The sequence below is a fragment of the Euprymna scolopes genome, chromosome 2 (assembly GCF_053919585.1).
Source record: "Euprymna scolopes isolate OS-2025 chromosome 2, ASM5391958v1, whole genome shotgun sequence".
In the NCBI taxonomy this organism is placed as follows: Eukaryota; Metazoa; Mollusca; class Cephalopoda; order Sepiida; family Sepiolidae; genus Euprymna; species Euprymna scolopes.
The window spans coordinates 143,783,716-143,802,001 of NC_136483.1; the positions used below are offsets into that span (position 1 = coordinate 143,783,716).

Below are 18,286 nucleotides of genomic sequence, written 5' to 3' on the forward strand. Positions count from 1 at the left end.
GGAAATACTTAATATACCATGTCACGTCCTTAAAATGGATAAATTCATAAGACTGTACATTTTAGCCTTTCCACAACAAAGAGAATCACTGACTCGTGTACATTAATACGATCTCAACCATCATAATTGAATAATTGAAATCTCTACCTGAATTAGTAAACAAAAGCATGGAACATTACAAAAAGTAGCTTCAAATTTTGCACACACTAGCCGATATGTTTGCAAGATTTAATGTCTAAAAAAAAAAGTTTCAACTTTTTAAAATAAAATAGGTATAAAATACATTTATAAGTCAAATTACAACGCAATATCATGAAAAACAAATGTTTGTTTAAAATTAATATTTTGAAGATAGACTCAATACTCAGAATTTTGTACTTTTTTCTCGACACGTTAAATTGAAGAAAAAACAGTAAAGAATCTGTGTTTGTCTGCTGTGTTATTTTGAAATCCCAGGACATTTAGCGCATGTGATATGAAAGTCAATTGTTTTCCTTGATAGAAGCGTTTTAATTTTTAGATAAAATATGTATAAAATACATTTCTATAAATCACTCTCCTCCATAACAAGTGCATTTTTACATTTAAGATGTGCACATGTTACATGGATCTTTACAGTAATCTGATTTAAAAAAAAAAAAAAGCTCTAAGCTAAATATTTAGAGATATTAAAAGAATTGGACACAGAAAGAGTAATTATATCAAAATTGGGAATTTTGAACAGCATCGTTAATTGTATTGAAATCAGGAAATATATTGGAATTTTATCTCTAATGCACACACACATATCTGAATGGCAACATTTTTTTTATTATCGACAAGGTCTTAACAGCCAGGCTTGGATCTTTCAGCTAGTGTGACAGGGCACCCGAGTCTTGGTCTCAGATATACAGCTCGCCTACAGCTATGTGATCGATCGATGATTTCACTGTTTCTCTCTGAATGCTGATGTTACCATCGATGTTCAGACTGAAACCCTTAAGGAAGAAATGGAGTTATGTAACCTTTATTGATTACTAGCGAGGGTACCCGGCGTTGCCTGGGGTGTTTGGAGGTATAAAAGGAAAAAAATTGTTAGTAGGGAGGGAGGCTCGAACCTGTGACGCAAAGGCGGAAAAGAAAGTGAAAGAAAACGTGATATTTTACCGCTACGCTACGAAGCCATAAGAAGTGAACAGCGTTCAAATTTAGCGATGTCAATCAAAAAGTTGGCTTGCTAAGTGAATATGCAAGTGCTGAAATGAACGTTGGTTGAAGGCCAATTCAGCTTTCTGCTGTTTCATTTATTTTTCTCCACGATGTTGGGGAAACCAAGCTGCCTAGAAAAAAGGGGAACTCTCAAATGAATAGCAATTGTCTGATGTGAAGGGTTTCCCCACATTGAATTGTTTTCAAGATGTCCCGGCATGAAAGGCCGCCCACTGCTTTGCTTTGAGTTCCGCTTTATTTATACGAAAAAGACTAACAAACACGTGAGAGGATGGAATAGCATGAATTTTATAAAAGTCAATCAAAATAAATCTAGAGGCGACGTCCCTTTGCAAATTGTAGATATTATGATCTAGAAAGTATATAAAAAGTTCTACCCCCCCCCAGCCAAGAACCCTCACGAAAAAGGCCTTTGCTGAACATACAAAAACGTATGCACCACTTTTGCCTTATATATATAGAGAGAGAGGGAGAGAGAGAGAGAGAGAGATGCTGTTTGATCGTCAGTCATGTGATTTTCACTCTCACTTCATAAACAAATCCTGAATGTTTCAATTCTTTTCGGACTCTTTTCTACCATTCTACTAACACTAAGAAAGTCTGAAATTTTCTTATTTATTTCAGCATTAATTTAAAAGCAAATTTCTGTGTCTTTTCCAAAAATATGGAGGTTCGAAATTGTCCAGAATCAACATCATCTGCATCCCTGACACTATGTAAAGAAATTGACGTTTTAAATAAGAATCAGTTCAAATATTTCATAAAAGAAATGCATGCAATACATTTGTTTCACTGATCCATCATGAAAACAATTCCCGACTTTTACTTTCATCTGAATTAAGTGGCTTTAAAACCGACCATAGGTCTTCGTTATTGTCTTCTGACTTTGTATTGTAGCTGAATTTATTGGTCTGTTCCACCCTGCCTCACTAAGAGTCGAAGAGGTTGCAGTCGGGTTAGCTGAGAGGCCAAATGTTATATTCAACAACGAGACCTGGCTCTTCTGGTTAGTATGGCAGGCTGTTGAATTTGCTGCCACATATATGGCCTACTTGTAGCTACCTGTTCCATCCAGGGTTTCACTATCTTGCTTAGAATGCTATCTCTGTTCAGCCTGAAACCGTCATGGAAGAAGTTGGGTGGCACAAGCTCACCTTTAGTGATTACATCTGGCATTCTGATGGCATCGAATTGTCAATCATGTTTTTCTGTCACATCGTCATCAAATGGTGAATTTTTTAATTCCTTTTCTTATTCTTGTTCATATTGAGGAAGTTGGAACTTTTATTTGTTCTTCCACAAAAATTGCCTCTTCCACAAATAGATGTTCAAAATTGTTAATCAAGAAAAAAATGGAAATGCAGTAATTTGTTTTTGTGAAGATAAGATAGAAAATGAAAGTAAAAAATTCAAGAAATACATCAAATTAGTGATTGAAAATTGAGGACAAATATTTATCGTACCAGTGTTGCGAAGTCTGAATCGGTAAGATCTGATTCCTATAATTCCAAAAATATCCAACATAAATTTTTTATTTTAGTCTTCCAATGTTCATAATATCTTTTTAAGTTAAAAAAAAAAAAAAAAAAATCCAACTTTGCTAGCATGATGACGAGTTTCACTCCATGCTTTATCTATAGAACAAGTTAACAACTGCAACTCTAACAGAAAACCAGATAAAGGTTTTTTATGTATCGCTAGTTATATTTGGGCTGGTGAATCTCTGTTCCATTTGAAGGTTCTTGATAAGGTTCAAAAATATAAAATAAAACCCCGGATACAGCATTAAAAATTAGTAACAATGTACTATACAGCATATAATCAAATAACATAAATAACACTGTAAGATGGGGCAAATACCATAACTAGGGACTGGAAAAACATCCTATTCCACATCGTAACCTGAATAACCGTATCCCAGGATTCTACTGTATCTCTAATTTGATTGGCTCACCCTTTCTTCTCTACACTCTTAGACTTTCTTTTCTATGGATACTATTATAGAATGTGTTCTTCAGAATCGTCTCTATTTACTGCTTCCTTTGTTCCAACTTGTTTATCTAGTGGTCTTCACTGTTCATTATTTTAATACCTCATTGTAATATAGTTTCTTATTCTAGTAGCTTCTTTCCAAGAACTACAGGCTTAGAAGACACTCTTCCTACTTACTATTTTCCTCTTACTTGTAGTGTTCTTTTCAAGATTGAGCTCAATAGTAATCATTTTTCATCGTTCTTCTTAGCTCATTAACTCAAGTGCCTTCATGCCTTGTCTGGAGCAATTTCAAAAAATATATATATATATATATATATATATATATATATATATATACCAATCCTTATTTTAAGAAGCTCAATGTAATTACAAAGCAATATAGTGAATGAATGACAAGTCTATATTCCAAAGTTCATGATGTTGACCATCTTATAATTTATTCCTTTATTCTTAAATTAATAGAACTTGTTAGTACGAATAGATGGGTTTAGTGACTTTATTTCTAAAATTCAAAATGGCGTAATGGAACATATTATAAGCTATTTACAGCTTCTCTTCCAAATTTTGGATTTTAATCATATCAAAACGCACTTTACTTCCTTTTGATGGATTGATTGTTGCTATTTCTGAGTTAAGGGCAAAATAGATTCATTAGTTGATATAATAATTGATTGATTTTGTGCTATGAAACAGATACTGTCAAGAATTGTAAATGTTAACTGAATTAAAGGAATAAATTATAAGATGGTTAACATCATGAACTTTGGAATACAGTCTTTTGTCATTCATTCAATGTGCGTGTGTGTGTGTGTGAGAGAGAGAGATTTGGTTCATTAAAAAACAAAACAAATATGCCAGTCAAGTTTCCTTGTATTTGCTGATTTGGTGTTGACAGCAACTTTGTATTTTGCACAAGTCAATAGGTTGACCTGAAGTGGAGAAGATTAATCTCTATTGAAGATTATTTCTGAAAAATGTGCTACGCTCTTTCAATTGAAAGCAGGTGTTGTGTTGTTTGCGGAAGTCTGGAGCTGTGGACTCATTTTATTAATAGAGGATATTAATTCAATTTGATCTGACATGTACACGCCGCTGACGACGTTTTTAAATTTGCCATTTAAGCCTGTCATTCACTTCTTACTTTGGGCTGAGTTTAAAGCAGGTATGTTAGTAGCGCAATGTTACATGCTGGACTCCGACTAATTCAGTCTTTCTGAGGATGCAAGGGTATGATTTGGTGGCTATGGTATGCAACTTAACATATCGGATTCTCAACTGTTGATGCTGGGGATAGTATATACATGTTGAAGGATGCTCTGGATGGATAACCAGGTGTAAATATGAGTCACCATGTCCGAAGAAAACTTGGAGTGACCCTGGTAAAAATGACCAAGCAATTTCACATCAAAACTGTCAACATGCAACCTACATCTGATGTGAAATAGGCATTCTAATCAAGAAAGTCTGATTTAAAATTAATGCTATTAATATAATATAGGGCATTTCATGTTTTTACATCTTCGAGTGGCCTTTGGGCCTTGATAAGTGGGGAGTCCCAAGTTAAAAAAAAAAACAAAAAAAAAAAAAACATACGTTGTCACAGGAGTCTATGGACAAATTTTTCGTTTACTAGCCAAACCCATATGATTTTTAGAATATGACATCTTTGTTCTATGACAAGTATGTACATCATAAAGATTTTTCTGTATTTTTAATAAGTGTAATTCTAAATATACACAGGATTTTATGTTGATACTTGAAACGTATAAACATTTGAATTTCCTCAGATGTTTTTTAAATACCCTTTCTTCAAAAAAAGAAGTATATTGTTTCGTTAAACCTTTTATTGTTTAAATAATTTGACTTTGCTCGTTTTAAGATATTTTTCACTCGGTAGTGAGCTTTGCAAGAGTCTGTGAAAGAAATACAGTCGCCAAAAGATAAGCGTTTCATTATTTCTAGTCGCCATTTTGAAAAACTACTTGCAAATGTGATTGTTTCAGTCACAATGTAGAGCCCTCTGTCATCTTTTACGCATAAAAAAATTAGGTTGTCCTATCAGCAAAAATTGATGATTGGGAACTTAATATGATGTCACTAAGGTAAAAAAAAATCTGACATGACGCATTTTCAAATAAATTGTTAAAAAATTGAATTGGTTTCATCAACTTTACAATTTTTAAGTACATTTAAACAAAAATTACAAGTACAATTTTTAAATACATTTAAACAAAAAAAAACAAACTAATTTTATTAATTTGAAGAATATTTAGCTGATAGCTATTTTAATAGTGAGACAAAATAGTTACCGTTTTAAAAAGAATTGCTACAATTTTAAATAAAAACTATCAATTTTATTTATTTAAAGAATGTTTAACGGACAGATATTTTTAACGGAGGAAGTATCGCTATATTAATGATAGTGTTATTTTCTGTATCACGCTTACATCCGAGTTGTTTATGTACTTTCATTTCTTGTCATAAATAATTTTACCAAGAATTCTTCATAAGTTTTGGTTTCGATTATAGCCGATGGCACTTAAGTCAACTATTTTTTTTTTTTTTTTTTTTTTTTATAAATAATTTTATCAAGAATTCCTCAGTTTTGGTATCTGTTTAGATTATGGCTGAAAAAACTAAAGTTATATATATATATTTTTATATAATTAAGTTTTTATTTCAGTTTCGGTTCAAGCTAATGCACTCAAGTCATATGGATATATTTTTTTATTTTTGAAATTGCAACTTTATAATATAAAAATCAATAGAACATTAACTCTATAATAATATATACAAAATCTGCAAGAAATATATTTAAGCGTACTTTACGACTGGGCTTTGCCGGGCATTCATGCTAGCTTAAATACTTTTGCAGTTTTAACAAAAAAAGCTAAAATAATATCAGAGCGTCTCCAACAACACTGAACATCTACAGAATGCCAGCATCAATATATTACATATGAATGAGTCTCCTGTAGAATTTCCACAGGTCTTGCTAGTTTTTAATAGTGTTGATGCTGACAAACATTTCAAAATGAATATTGACAGTAAATTCTGCAGTGATTTAGAAAACACCATGTAATTTTCAGTGGTTTCGCTAGTATAAGTCATTACTGGTGGAGGGTTTCTTAGCTCAGTTGAGCCATTTGAGGAGTCTGAATATTATCTGTGCTGCTAGCTCTCCAGCCCTGTTATATATATATATATATATATATATATATATATATATATATGAGAGAGAGGAAGGGGTGGGGGCTGGAAATTTAAATGTAAGAAGCAAATTTCAGTTCAGCCCCATCTTCCCCATTCTCTTGTGTTTATTTTATTAAGCTTTTTTTTGTTTATTTTTATTTATTTTTTTTGATAACCCGATACTGAGATGTTCTTATCTTATTGCACAGTTTAATAATTAAGGACTTTGATCTTTTATTGCCCTGTTTTCTAATTGCTTGGTTGCATAGTCTCACAAACAAACAAAATTATTCTGACTTCTTGCTGGTGACTTTTATTTTAATAAAGAGGTCGGTGACCTCAATCTATTATAGTTTTCTGAAGACTTTTTTGCTTAAAATAAGGACTAAATCACATTGACATGTTTCTCCTCGAATAACCAAAGTTAAGTGACATCGAGCCTGGCCAGTACTTGAGTGACTATTTTGGAATACCAGGTGCTGTATGCAAACGCTCCACTCTGGTGTATAGATACCAGCCTGGCTGAGGACATAACTGCAGACAGACTAGCATCCTCTTATAGCAGTGGTTTTGGTGATCTATTCTGTTTACTCCAGAGACCAGAGAGTAATCAGTGATTTAAGAGCATAACCAAGAAAGGGACTTGGCTACTTAACTATATCTTTTAATGCATATAACTTGTGCTGCGGACAGTCTGAGCAGATTCATTGTTTTGGGAGTTTGAATCTGTAAAAATGGGCAAACTAAACTAAAAACTAATGTTACAGGATTAGGAAGCATAAAGATATTGGCTTAATGTTCTGCAAAGCCTAAAACAATTTTTTTCTGCGAAACAACCAAACCAAACGCTATGAATAAACATTTGAAGATATAAAGAACTTTAAGCATAAAACTTTTCCAAAATTATTAAATTCAGCATTAAATAACTTAGAGGGTTGATATGCCGTAAAAGAACCAAACCAAGTAAAACAAAAAAGTGACTTGATCATCTTAAATGTTTTTTTTTTTATTTTAAATTTAAGTCTGATACGAGTGATTCTAACTAATAACTTTAATTTGGTAAACGCTAAAAAGACAACATAACTAATTGATGATGCAATATTTTTTAATGGAAATTCATACGCACAGAAAGCGCAAAATCTAGATTCAGTTAAGTCGAAAAAATTTTTTTAAAATCTTAATTGAATTTATTTTTCTGTCTGTACCTATTTGGTGCTATCAAAGTGCAGTAAGGTCATTGTAGTTTTTAAATTTTATTTGCACATGTTTTTTAAACTTGCACAGAAAATAAAATAAAATTTTAGTTGTAGGGGATACAACTGTTTATATTCTCTTCAATAAAAAATAAATTCTCTTTTTGACAATTCAAAAATTTATTCTAATTGAAAAATGTTTCTAGTAGTCTCGATGGTATTCCATAATTTAAAAACAAAAAAAAACTAGCAAAATGTTGTGCCAATAATATGGTATGATAAAACATGAAAATTGACTTAGAATCAAATCAAAGTCTGCTTAAATACTATTTAAGTCTAATTTTTAAGATTTCATGCGATAATTTAAAGTTCATTTGAAACAGCTGAGCTTGTTGAATTTGTAGAACCTTGAAAAACATACCTGCACTCTTTCTAATTGAATCGCTGTAAATCATTACTCACGAAAGTTTTCCCAGGTCTAATGATGACCTCTGCTCCTTTCATTGTCTTGTGTGGTCTAACCCATGGGAATCTCTCTCCGAAAGACAATATATATGCATATTTGTTAATCTAAGCAGTACATTCAAGTATCTATTTCTCTATACTTAAAAGAAAACTAAACTGAAGTTCCTGTGAATTCAATCAAGACCCTTAATAATAGATTTGCAAACTTGTCGAACCTGTTCATACAATTGTTTCTCTCTGTTCAAGATTAGTTTAAGAAATAGTCTAGGATAAACCCATAATGAGCCTGTGAGCCATACAATTAGGAATGGAACTTTTGAGATCTAAATAACAAGTACCAAAAATATTTTTAAGAAACGATTAGTTAATTAATAATTACCGGTACCATATATTTCCCTCTTTGAAAATCATTGTTTTTCTTGAAAATTTTGTAAAATTTTCACCTTGCTTTCTCATTATGCATGTGTAATAATATATATATATATATATATATATATATATCTTTATTAGAATGGCAAAATTTTAAAATGATGAAAAAGAAATGAACCATATTCGGATGTTATAAGTCGATTAAAAGAATCACAAATTGTAATAAAACCCAAAGCGCTTTTCATCGGACAAACTTTTCGGGAGTATATGTCTGAAAGGAGGAAAAGAAACTTTTTTAGAAATACTAATACTAGTATGCAAAAGGGGTAGAAATGAAAAAAATAATAGTTCCAACTGTAACTGAAGGTTTCTCTGCTTGCACAAAGTAGGGGGACTAAAACTGATGGTGGCAAGCGCCTCGAGGACAGACAGGTGGAACTTTGTGCGAAACAGAAAAACGCTCCAGAGAAAATGTAGAACCACAGTCTATTATCTACTAAGTGTTGTCCAATAGCAGATTCTACTAATTGGGAACCCCTGGAAATAGGCTGATGATCCCGGATGAAACGAGGTACATGCTGGGTGATTCTAACCTAAAGACGCTGGGTCGTCTTGCCTATATAGACGGCACCGCACCAACATTGAAATTTGTAAACGATATTGCTTGACTGTGAGATAGGCAAGATATCCTTGTGAAAAGAGGGAAAGGTGCACTTTGTAGAAAGAACAATTCGGAGGGATAAAGCACCAAAATTAGAAGTGACGAGAGGAAATCTTATCCCCAATACGTTGGCCTTCAAGTCCAATCCATTTGTTCTACTACTTATATCGATTCTGAAATCGATAATATTAAAAGGATTTTCATTATGAATGGATATCTGCCTCCATTGGTCAACAAAGTTATCAACAAGAAAATAGAATCCTTTTCTGAGCAACCTAAATATGGCCCATCTAGATTTCCAGTATACCTCAAGTTACCTTGGATTGAACCTGAAGGCCAATGTATTGGGGATAAGATTTCTTCTCTTGTCTTGTTGATTTTGATGGTCCAATTTGCCTCCCCAGAGGATGGAATGAGATGCATGGTCGGGTTTTAATGTTGGGAAAATTCAGCTCCTCAAAAAGTGTTACTATAGAGTGGGACAAAAATTAAAATTGCCTCAGTGTAGAAGGATCACTTGCTCACTGACTAAAGATGTAAAAGATTAAGTGCATTTTAGATTTTAATTGAAAAAATTCTTCAGAAGTAGGGGTGAGGATCTGTCTTCTGATTTTTTTTTTCTCAAAGATTTTGTTTTTCACAACTTATCACTGTTACATCAGATGGAGAATTCAGTTGACATTGAATATTGCTATTTTGTCAATAGAAGTCTTGTAAATGCAAGTTGACAAGTCTGGTCTTTGTAGTAGTCAAAATGATGACCTTGAAAGTGATTGTCATTGCTGTTGTTGACATGTCTACAGTGTTGACTTAAGCTGCCTTTTAATAGCAGCAGTTGTAAAAGTTATTACTAATGACAGTACATCCAGATTTTTTTTCACAACGTACATTGAGATTAGTTATGGGAGAGGGGTAGGTAGCTGTCTCAAATACAGCTGCTTTTCTTCACAGTTCGGAAACAAGAGAAAAATTTCATTAGCCTTTCTGTCACATTGACTTAAGACTTTGAATCAGTAATGTAACTTCCTGGCATGTTAACTCTAATTCTAATATTGACTTTTAATGGAAATTTACTTCCTCTAGTTAGAAAATAGTTTCCTTTCGTACGTCATTCTAACCAGAGATTTAAGTTCTCCAATTTTAATGTAATTCTACTTTTGTAAAATCCAGGAAAAGCAATTTTCTATTTAAATTGCTAGATCTTTTTATGCATTTGAATTCTTTGCTTTTTGGTGGAGAAAAAAAAAAAAAAAAATTTTTTTTTTTTTCTTTTATAGAATTTATAAAATTAGAAATAACTGATTTCTGGCACTTATTTTTTTTTTTTTTTAATTATATACTAGCGGGGGTACCCGGCATTGCCCGGTTGATGCTAAAATTTCAAACATTCAAGAAAGGAGTGTAGGAATTATGAAACTTTTGTTTCATCACACACTGACTGATCTCTTTCCTATGTAAACACTTGGCATCTTCATTTCAGCTTTTTTTTTTTAGTTGAAACTGATTTTAGAGTGGTTTAGGGAAAAAAAAAAATTTTTTCTGCGTAACACTCTCCACATAAGCGCATAAAGTCAAAGTGCGCAAGTTGAGGAATTTGTTTTCAGCACTTTCTATCATTACCTACTCAAAACAATGGGGTAGCTCTATTAGAAAAGCAAATTTCTTCTCCAAGGTGTGTGTGTTATCACTAGGGCTGTGACAACAGAATATTCTTTTCATTGTTTTGACTCTCAGGTGTATATCCAATATAATTCGCACACTTAATCAACCGAGAACCACATCTGTCTATATAAAAACATAAGATAATAACGGATATATACTCAAGAATATGCTGTTGTCACAGCTCTAGTTATCACACCTCAAATATCTTTCCTTGGTGTGAAATCCACCAAAACTTTGACTAATGGTATTCATATATATTGTTGATCAGAGCATTGCCACTGCAAAGAGTTTATCGAGCATGTGTACATGGTCTAATGACATACAAGTAAGACTTGGAGGTTGAAAACATGTGTAACATGGAAGGAAATTTTATAAAAATGATGCAATGGATGCGTAATGGTGAGTCTTTAAAGCCAGCTTAGTTCTGATGACCTCGGAAATATTAAATCGGCACAGGATAGGAAGATTTATACAGAAGAATAGTTTGATGTTATGGCAGTGTTGAAAGAATGGATGAGTTTTTGGGTTAGTAAATGTAGAACAGTTGAGGTAGCAAGTTCGGTTCACAAGTGATAGCCAAGGAAAACATAAAAAATGTACCCGACGGATAGATTTCATTGAAAGTCAATTTCTTAGAGCCATCCTGGCATATTAAAGCTAACGTTAAACCAACTATGAGGATAGGTTTCTTTTAAAAAAAAATCATTTCAAATATCCTGTTTCATTTTTGTCCTTAAAAGAAAAGATAAAAAAAATAACATTTCCTACATGAGGTCAAATAATAAAAAAAAAAACTATTAGTATGATTGTGTTCTAAAAAAACTTAATGTTTCTTCCTGTTTCTGTAAAACAGCAGGTTTTAATGAAACAAATTCCCTTTTTTTTAATTTATTGTAGCTCTTGAAAATAGTAATAAAAGTAATTATGTGAATGTTTAAACTTTTTAAAAATATTCTTCACCGAGGTATTTTTACTTTTGTTTCATAAAACAAAATCTATTTTTAAAAATTGTTTCTTTATGTTCTAATATATTTCACTTATTTTATTAACTTAACTGATAATTTGTCCCTAGTAACCTCCAGATGGAATCAAAATGTCTAGATTTTATTTTAAGATATGTCTATAACCTCCCCTTTATTTTTGCAAAATTCTTCATTTCATAAATTGTATTTTATTTTTTTTTTTTTTACAGGGGGGGGGTCACCACTTATCAAGGCCTGGAAGCCACTCGAGGATAAGGGTTATTGCATGTACAGTACGTTAGTGTTGAGATTTGATAAAGTGTCTTAGTTAAGGGGGCAGTTCATCAGATTCCGACAATAGTTGTGATTGATGCTTTACATGATTCTAGTTCTAATTGCATAGGGACCACACATGCTTTACTTGTTTCTAGTTCAACTCGTATAAAGTTGTTTTAATTAAATGGTATGCTTCTGAAATTAATTGGCCACTTCATGAGGGTGTCTTCTAAAATAAAGTTTTCTATAACTGTTCTTATATTTGCAATTTTTTTTTTTTTTTACTTCCAGATTCCTCTTTTCGGAATCATGTCTTCAGACTCTGCGGATCCCTTCTACTGGATCCGTGTCATCCTTGCTTCCAACAGAGGGACGCTAATGGAGCTGGGTATCTCTCCCATTGTCACTTCTGGTCTCATTATGCAATTGTTGGCTGGTGCTAAAATTATTGAAGTTGGTGACACTCCCAAAGACAGAGCACTCTTTAATGGAGCCCAAAAACGTGAGTATTTACATACAATGTAATTCAGCTGACTTTTTGCAGTAATTTCTAATCTTCAGGCTTATTTTAAAATAGTGAACTTTATTTACTGTTTGTGGTCAACATATCTGCCGAGGATCTGGCCTTAGTGATAATTGACAACCTAAAGACTGACCTGGACCACCAAACTTTTTTTTCTTCAGAGAGAGATATAGTCTGGCTTACCAGGAATTACTTCTTTTTGAGAGGCTGAGTTATTGTTAATTGCCTGAGGTGATCTTATGGAAATGCTAACAAATTCAAATCTATTTTTATATAAGCCAGAGTACTCCACTTTGTAGGCTTAAGCCAACTCTTACTGCAGTGAGAAGCAAAAAAGACTTCCATCTTTTTATTTATGTGACCAGTTAGAAAGTGAAATGAAAAATCTGGTTAAAACAAAAAAAATGCAATGAAAATATTAAATTAAACCCAATATTAAGAAATAGCATGGAAATTTAATTCATTAAAACGATACAATGGGTGTCTAATGTGTGCCATCCTGTTTTTAATTTTTGAAGAAAGCTGTAAAAAAAATTGAATTATTTTTCAAGTCTTCAAGATTATTAAATTAATTTTATAAATTCTTTATATTTGCTATTTGCTATTAAAAAAAAGTACTAGCTGGACTTACTCAGCATTTGCAATGAAGTCCTTTTTACATTTTAATTTCTATTTTTTTGCACATTATAATTTTTTTTTTTTTTTTTTTTTTTTTTTGTAAAACTTATACCGAAAAAGAAATAAAACTTTAATTTTTTTTTGTATCTTCAATAAAAATGAATTTGCTGATTTTTATTTTCCGGCATAATTGTAAAATGTTTTCATATTACCAGTTGTCCACGCAGGACTTAAATCATTTTTAAAAATAAACTATACTGAAGTATGTTATATTGCTAATAAGATAATGCAACAATAATCTGAAAATTTGAGTCTGATTCAAAGTTTGATATGTCAGCTTAAATACTATTCAGGTTCAACTTTCAAAATCTCACAAGATATATTAGTCAAGGTCGATGAAAATAAATCTAAAACAATAACTCTACTTTGCTAAATTTGGTTTCGCACATTCGTAATTTAACTCTTTTGTGCCTAATTTCTCACAAAACATACCTGGTCTAACTTGTTCTGTAACCATGTATGTTAAAGTTGAGCTGACTTCTAAAAAAAAAATCTGTAACTACTTACAATGGGGGCAAAATGTATTCTTCGAAAATCTCCGACTTGCAAAAATGTAATTGATCAAATCAAAATTTATGATTTATGACCACTTTTCTATTTTGGAATGACGGAATATATGTAGGTGTTAAAACAAGCAGTAGTTTAGTTTATTTAACCTATAAACTTGAAAGATTAAGGATACTGTCAGTGTGTCTGGGGTGGGGAGGTTGCCCCCCCCCCTCCTACATGTATATACCGGTCAGGGGAGATGTTGGGTTTTTGCAATTCTTGCAGGGAAGTATTGGTGTCCTTTTATATATAGCACTAGTATTCCTAAATGGTCATCTATTTGGTACTGACCGGGTTCATTGTGGCTTAACTTTGGTGGATCTAATGAGAACAGGTATCAATCTGATTATGCCATATATCAGATGGGACTGACTGACTGAACCACTTTATAGACGTGTAATATCTGCATCTCAAAACTGAAAATCACTGAGTATGATCTGATCGACCAAATTGAAAAAAAATTTCAAGTGTTTAGAGGAAGGTAGCAAGCAAATAGCAACCTCTCTCCATCGCGGGCTGTTCTAATGAATTAGAAAAACAAAAATCCTTCACCCCCTCCCTCACAAAAAAAACCAAAAAAAAAACTGAATTATTTTTATTTTTTATTTTTCAAGTTTTTGGTATGATTATAACAATTGGTCAAGCTATTGTCTATGTCATGACTGGAATGTATGGTGACCCTGCAGAAATTGGGCCTGGAGTCTGCCTGCTTATCATCATCCAGGTGAGTAATCTTTTTATTAAATTTGCCTAATAGTTTACTTGCATTGACAAGTGTTGATTGCACGTGTAATTTAATAAAATAATTCCTGGTTTAATAACCCTGAATCTTAAATTGATTTGTCATCAAGCGGAAAACATTTTCCGAATTTAAATTATTCAGATTACTGTTTTCGTCTTGGAGATGCATCTTGTTAAAGTCTGGTAGGGATATTTTTACATTGTTAACAAGATGCAGTTGTAAGCGGTCAGAGGTTACATCGGCTGGAATGTTGAGAATAACATCCAAGATGAGAACAGTAGTCTGAATAATACAAATTATAAATTATCATCTAAAACAAATTTTTTAAATATTTAAAGAATTATGTTCATAATATTTTTGGTCTTAAGAACTTTAGAACTAAATTCCACATATTTGTGAATAACTTAGCTGACACTGTATTTTATTGTTTACTAGTAGTTCAGCCTAGCTTTGCTCGGGCCCTATATAATGTTCATAACTTTGTGTTAAAAAGTTTTACTTGTGTACAGGTAATCTATATCTAAAATTTCAAGTGTTTAGACCCAAAATTAACAGGAGTTTGGTACAGTCTGTAAAGATCAACTCTTTCAACTTTAACCTCTTGACAGCCAAATTTTTGCCCCCAAAACTGATTAAAAAGCTTGCTGCATGTCTGAATACCCTTTATGTAAAATTTCAAATGTTTAGACTCAAAATTGGCGGAGGAGTTTGGTAGTGTTTTTAACGGTCAAATCGTTGAACTTTGACCCCTTGACAGCCAAATTTCTGGCCAAAACCTGATTAAAAGGATTTTTCCTAAATTTCAATGCCCCTTATGTTAAATCTCGAGTCTGTAGACTGAAAATTGACACCAATTTGGTAGGGAAATGTGTACACACAGACAATTTTATTTTTATAGATATATAGATATCATTATGTATAATCGATAGCAATAATTAATATACAGACTGATTTTTGAGTAAATGGTATGTTATTTTACTTGGTGCAATAATGAAAAAAAAAAAAAATATGCAGACACATTTTGGATAAAGAAGAAAATAAGTTGACTCTAATGTCAACTATTTTCATAGAATATTTTTTCCTTCATAGCTCAGTGATTGGGAGATGGCTCTATTAAACAAATGGTCACAGTTTAGGTTCTTGCTGTTGGCTAGGTTCTAACAAATTTTGGTGCTTATACATTTTTGGTACGTCGCTGAAATAATGACATTATTTCGAAATCCATCCTTAACATAGGGAGAGGGGGGGTATTTCTGTGCTTCCACCTAACAATTTAATTAAAAAAAAGATAATGTGAAATTTAAATTTAACCTGAAAACTATTTAAAAAATAGCTCAGTACCAAAAATACATAAGCACCCAAATTTCTTTATTTCATGAGTTGTTTGATTTTTAATACAAGTTCTATTACTTATAGAAAAAAAATCCAAATATAATGAGGTTCAGTTGTGGATGCAGGAGTTTCTTGACTTTAATGTTTCAGACTAATACAAGAATACTGGTTAGCTCTAAGACCATTAGATATAATTGCACCAAATTTGTCATGAGGGGGGCCTTTGGGATATTGGATATAATGAAATGAAAACTTCTGCAAAATGGACTGAATGTTTAAGTTCTTTATTCTTTGAACTCAAAAAGAAAAATATTCTTATTGACTGCTTTTTAAATTTTTTTTTTTTTTTTTTTTTTTTACCAGTTATTTGTGGCTGGCTTGATTGTCCTCCTCCTTGACGAGTTGCTACAAAAAGGTTATGGACTTGGTTCTGGTATTTCTCTTTTCATTGCCACAAATATTTGTGAAACCATTGTTTGGAAAGCATTTAGTCCTGCGACTGTCAACACTGGCAGAGGTAAGTATGTCAGACAGATGCTTTTCTTTTTTTATTATGCACTTTCTTAACATAAATGAAACTATTAACAACTTGCATTTGGTCTTCTGCTGCAATGACTGCAGACATTTTTACTGGTTGCTCTTTTCTGTCAGCCATTCTTCACTCGCTATGTTTAAGATTCCTGGAACTTGGTTGAGGATAGGAGTAATTGGGAGATCTGATTGGCAATCGTAAAAATGCAAAAAATCTTATGAATCTTTCGAAATATTTATTGGAACACAGTTGTGTGACAATATATGTACGTGGTTATGAAAGTGTTTTAAGTTTCAGATTTAAGTATATGAGAGATATGGTCAAAAACTTCAAATAACACTTGAAGATCGAAAACCTTTACAAAGTCAAACAAGATAACAATTCATCAACTAGCACAAAAGATGAAAAAAAAAATGCTGTCAGAAGTGTGGATAATTTTTTTTTTTTTTTTTTTAAGTCTGAAGTAAAGTTGCATCTTTTCCAAAAAATTTAATTTAAACATTCAAATATTTTATATGAAAAAGTTTTTTGGTCCCTAACAAAAGAGGCATTGAGCCTAGTGATGATCGTATGTTTTTTCACCGATTAACTGCAGGTTCACTTTACTCATATGCTTGTTCAAGGAGTCAACAAAACTTTTTGCGATTGACATTCCATCGTTCCAGTTTTGGGCACACATTTGGTAACTAGGTATCGTCGCGACCCCCCCCCCTCCCATTTCATCCAAAAACCAGTTAAGATGTTAGCTAACCTTAGAGATTTTAAGTCAACTTGTTCTGCTATCTAAAAACACTCGACCTATCTTAAACTATTTTGAGAATGCTGTCATGGAGAAAGCTAAATTTCTGGGAATATGCCCGAATAAGGAAATTAGCCCCCCCCCCCCCATTTCAATTTTTACAATTTTTATATTTAACTTGTAAAGAATAAAATTCTGTTCTAATTAGCATCTAATCAGTCTTCTGCAATCGGTTGGAGTAAAATTATAGTTAGAAAGGTTAATTTTCTGGAATATGCTCAAAGAAAATATTTTCAACATAAAAAATATTTGTTCCAACAAACATCAAACCAGCCTCATTTAAAGCTAAACATCCATTAACATTTTGTTCAAAAGGAGTAGGAAAGTTTGCAGTGTGTTAGATTGTGAAGAGGAAGAACTCTAAATTTTACACCTTTCTAAAGAATTTATTTTTAAAGACTGTTCTCAATGGTAGATCTCCGTTCTCCCTCTAAAATTTTATTGCTGCTTTCTGATTATCTGAACACTAAATCCTAAAATCAAATATCTCCCCCCCCCCTTCTAAAATTAATGTAAAATTAAATAATCCCCCCCCCCTATGGGTTGAATATTTTTCTAGCAGTAATTATAAAACAAAGGCCATTATAGTATCTTCATTTTATTTTTGTTTACAAGGGAATCACCGCTTATCAAGGCCCAGACGCCACTCGAGGATAAGGGTTAAAGAGTGTACAGTGGTCAAAAGGACAATATCATAGTAATCGTTGGTGTAAATTTGGTAAAATTCGATTACTTAAGGGGAACGGCTCATCAAGAACTTGTTTACATTGGAGACAGCCATATTGTAATCAGTTGGAAAGCAGGTAAACTGAAGAGAGTTCCACAGGTGTGCAGTTCTGAGAAAGAAGCTTTGTTCATGGAATCTACGTTTAGGTCTAGGCACAGATAAAGAGTCGGGGGGGGGGAATTATTGATAGTGTTTTCAGCCAAATGAGTGTTTCTCGTGAATATTTTGCAAGGTGGGGGGTGGGGCATAGATTGGAGCTCAGATGAACACGTGCCATGAGGTGGATGTTTACAGTGAATATTTTTAAATAAAAAAACATTTAGGGAGTGGTTTAAGAGGAAAGTAATGGAATTACATTAAACATACATAGCAAGATGTTATCTGAAAATGTGCTACTTAATTAATATTCCAAAGAATTTT

The 18,286-nt window shown here is 32.5% G+C and overlaps 1 protein-coding gene across 1 annotated transcript in view; it reads left to right on the forward strand.

Moving 5' to 3' along the window:
• LOC145297004 (protein transport protein Sec61 subunit alpha) overlaps nucleotides 1-18,286 on the forward strand; it is a 49,147-nt gene that overhangs the window by 10,782 nt on the left and 20,079 nt on the right. The window contains exons 4-6 of the mRNA XM_080143226.1: nucleotides 12,276-12,486; nucleotides 14,349-14,458; nucleotides 16,172-16,325. Coding sequence (XP_079999352.1) covers nucleotides 12,276-12,486; nucleotides 14,349-14,458; nucleotides 16,172-16,325 — 475 coding nt within the window. The remainder of the gene's footprint in view (nucleotides 1-12,275; nucleotides 12,487-14,348; nucleotides 14,459-16,171; nucleotides 16,326-18,286) is intronic.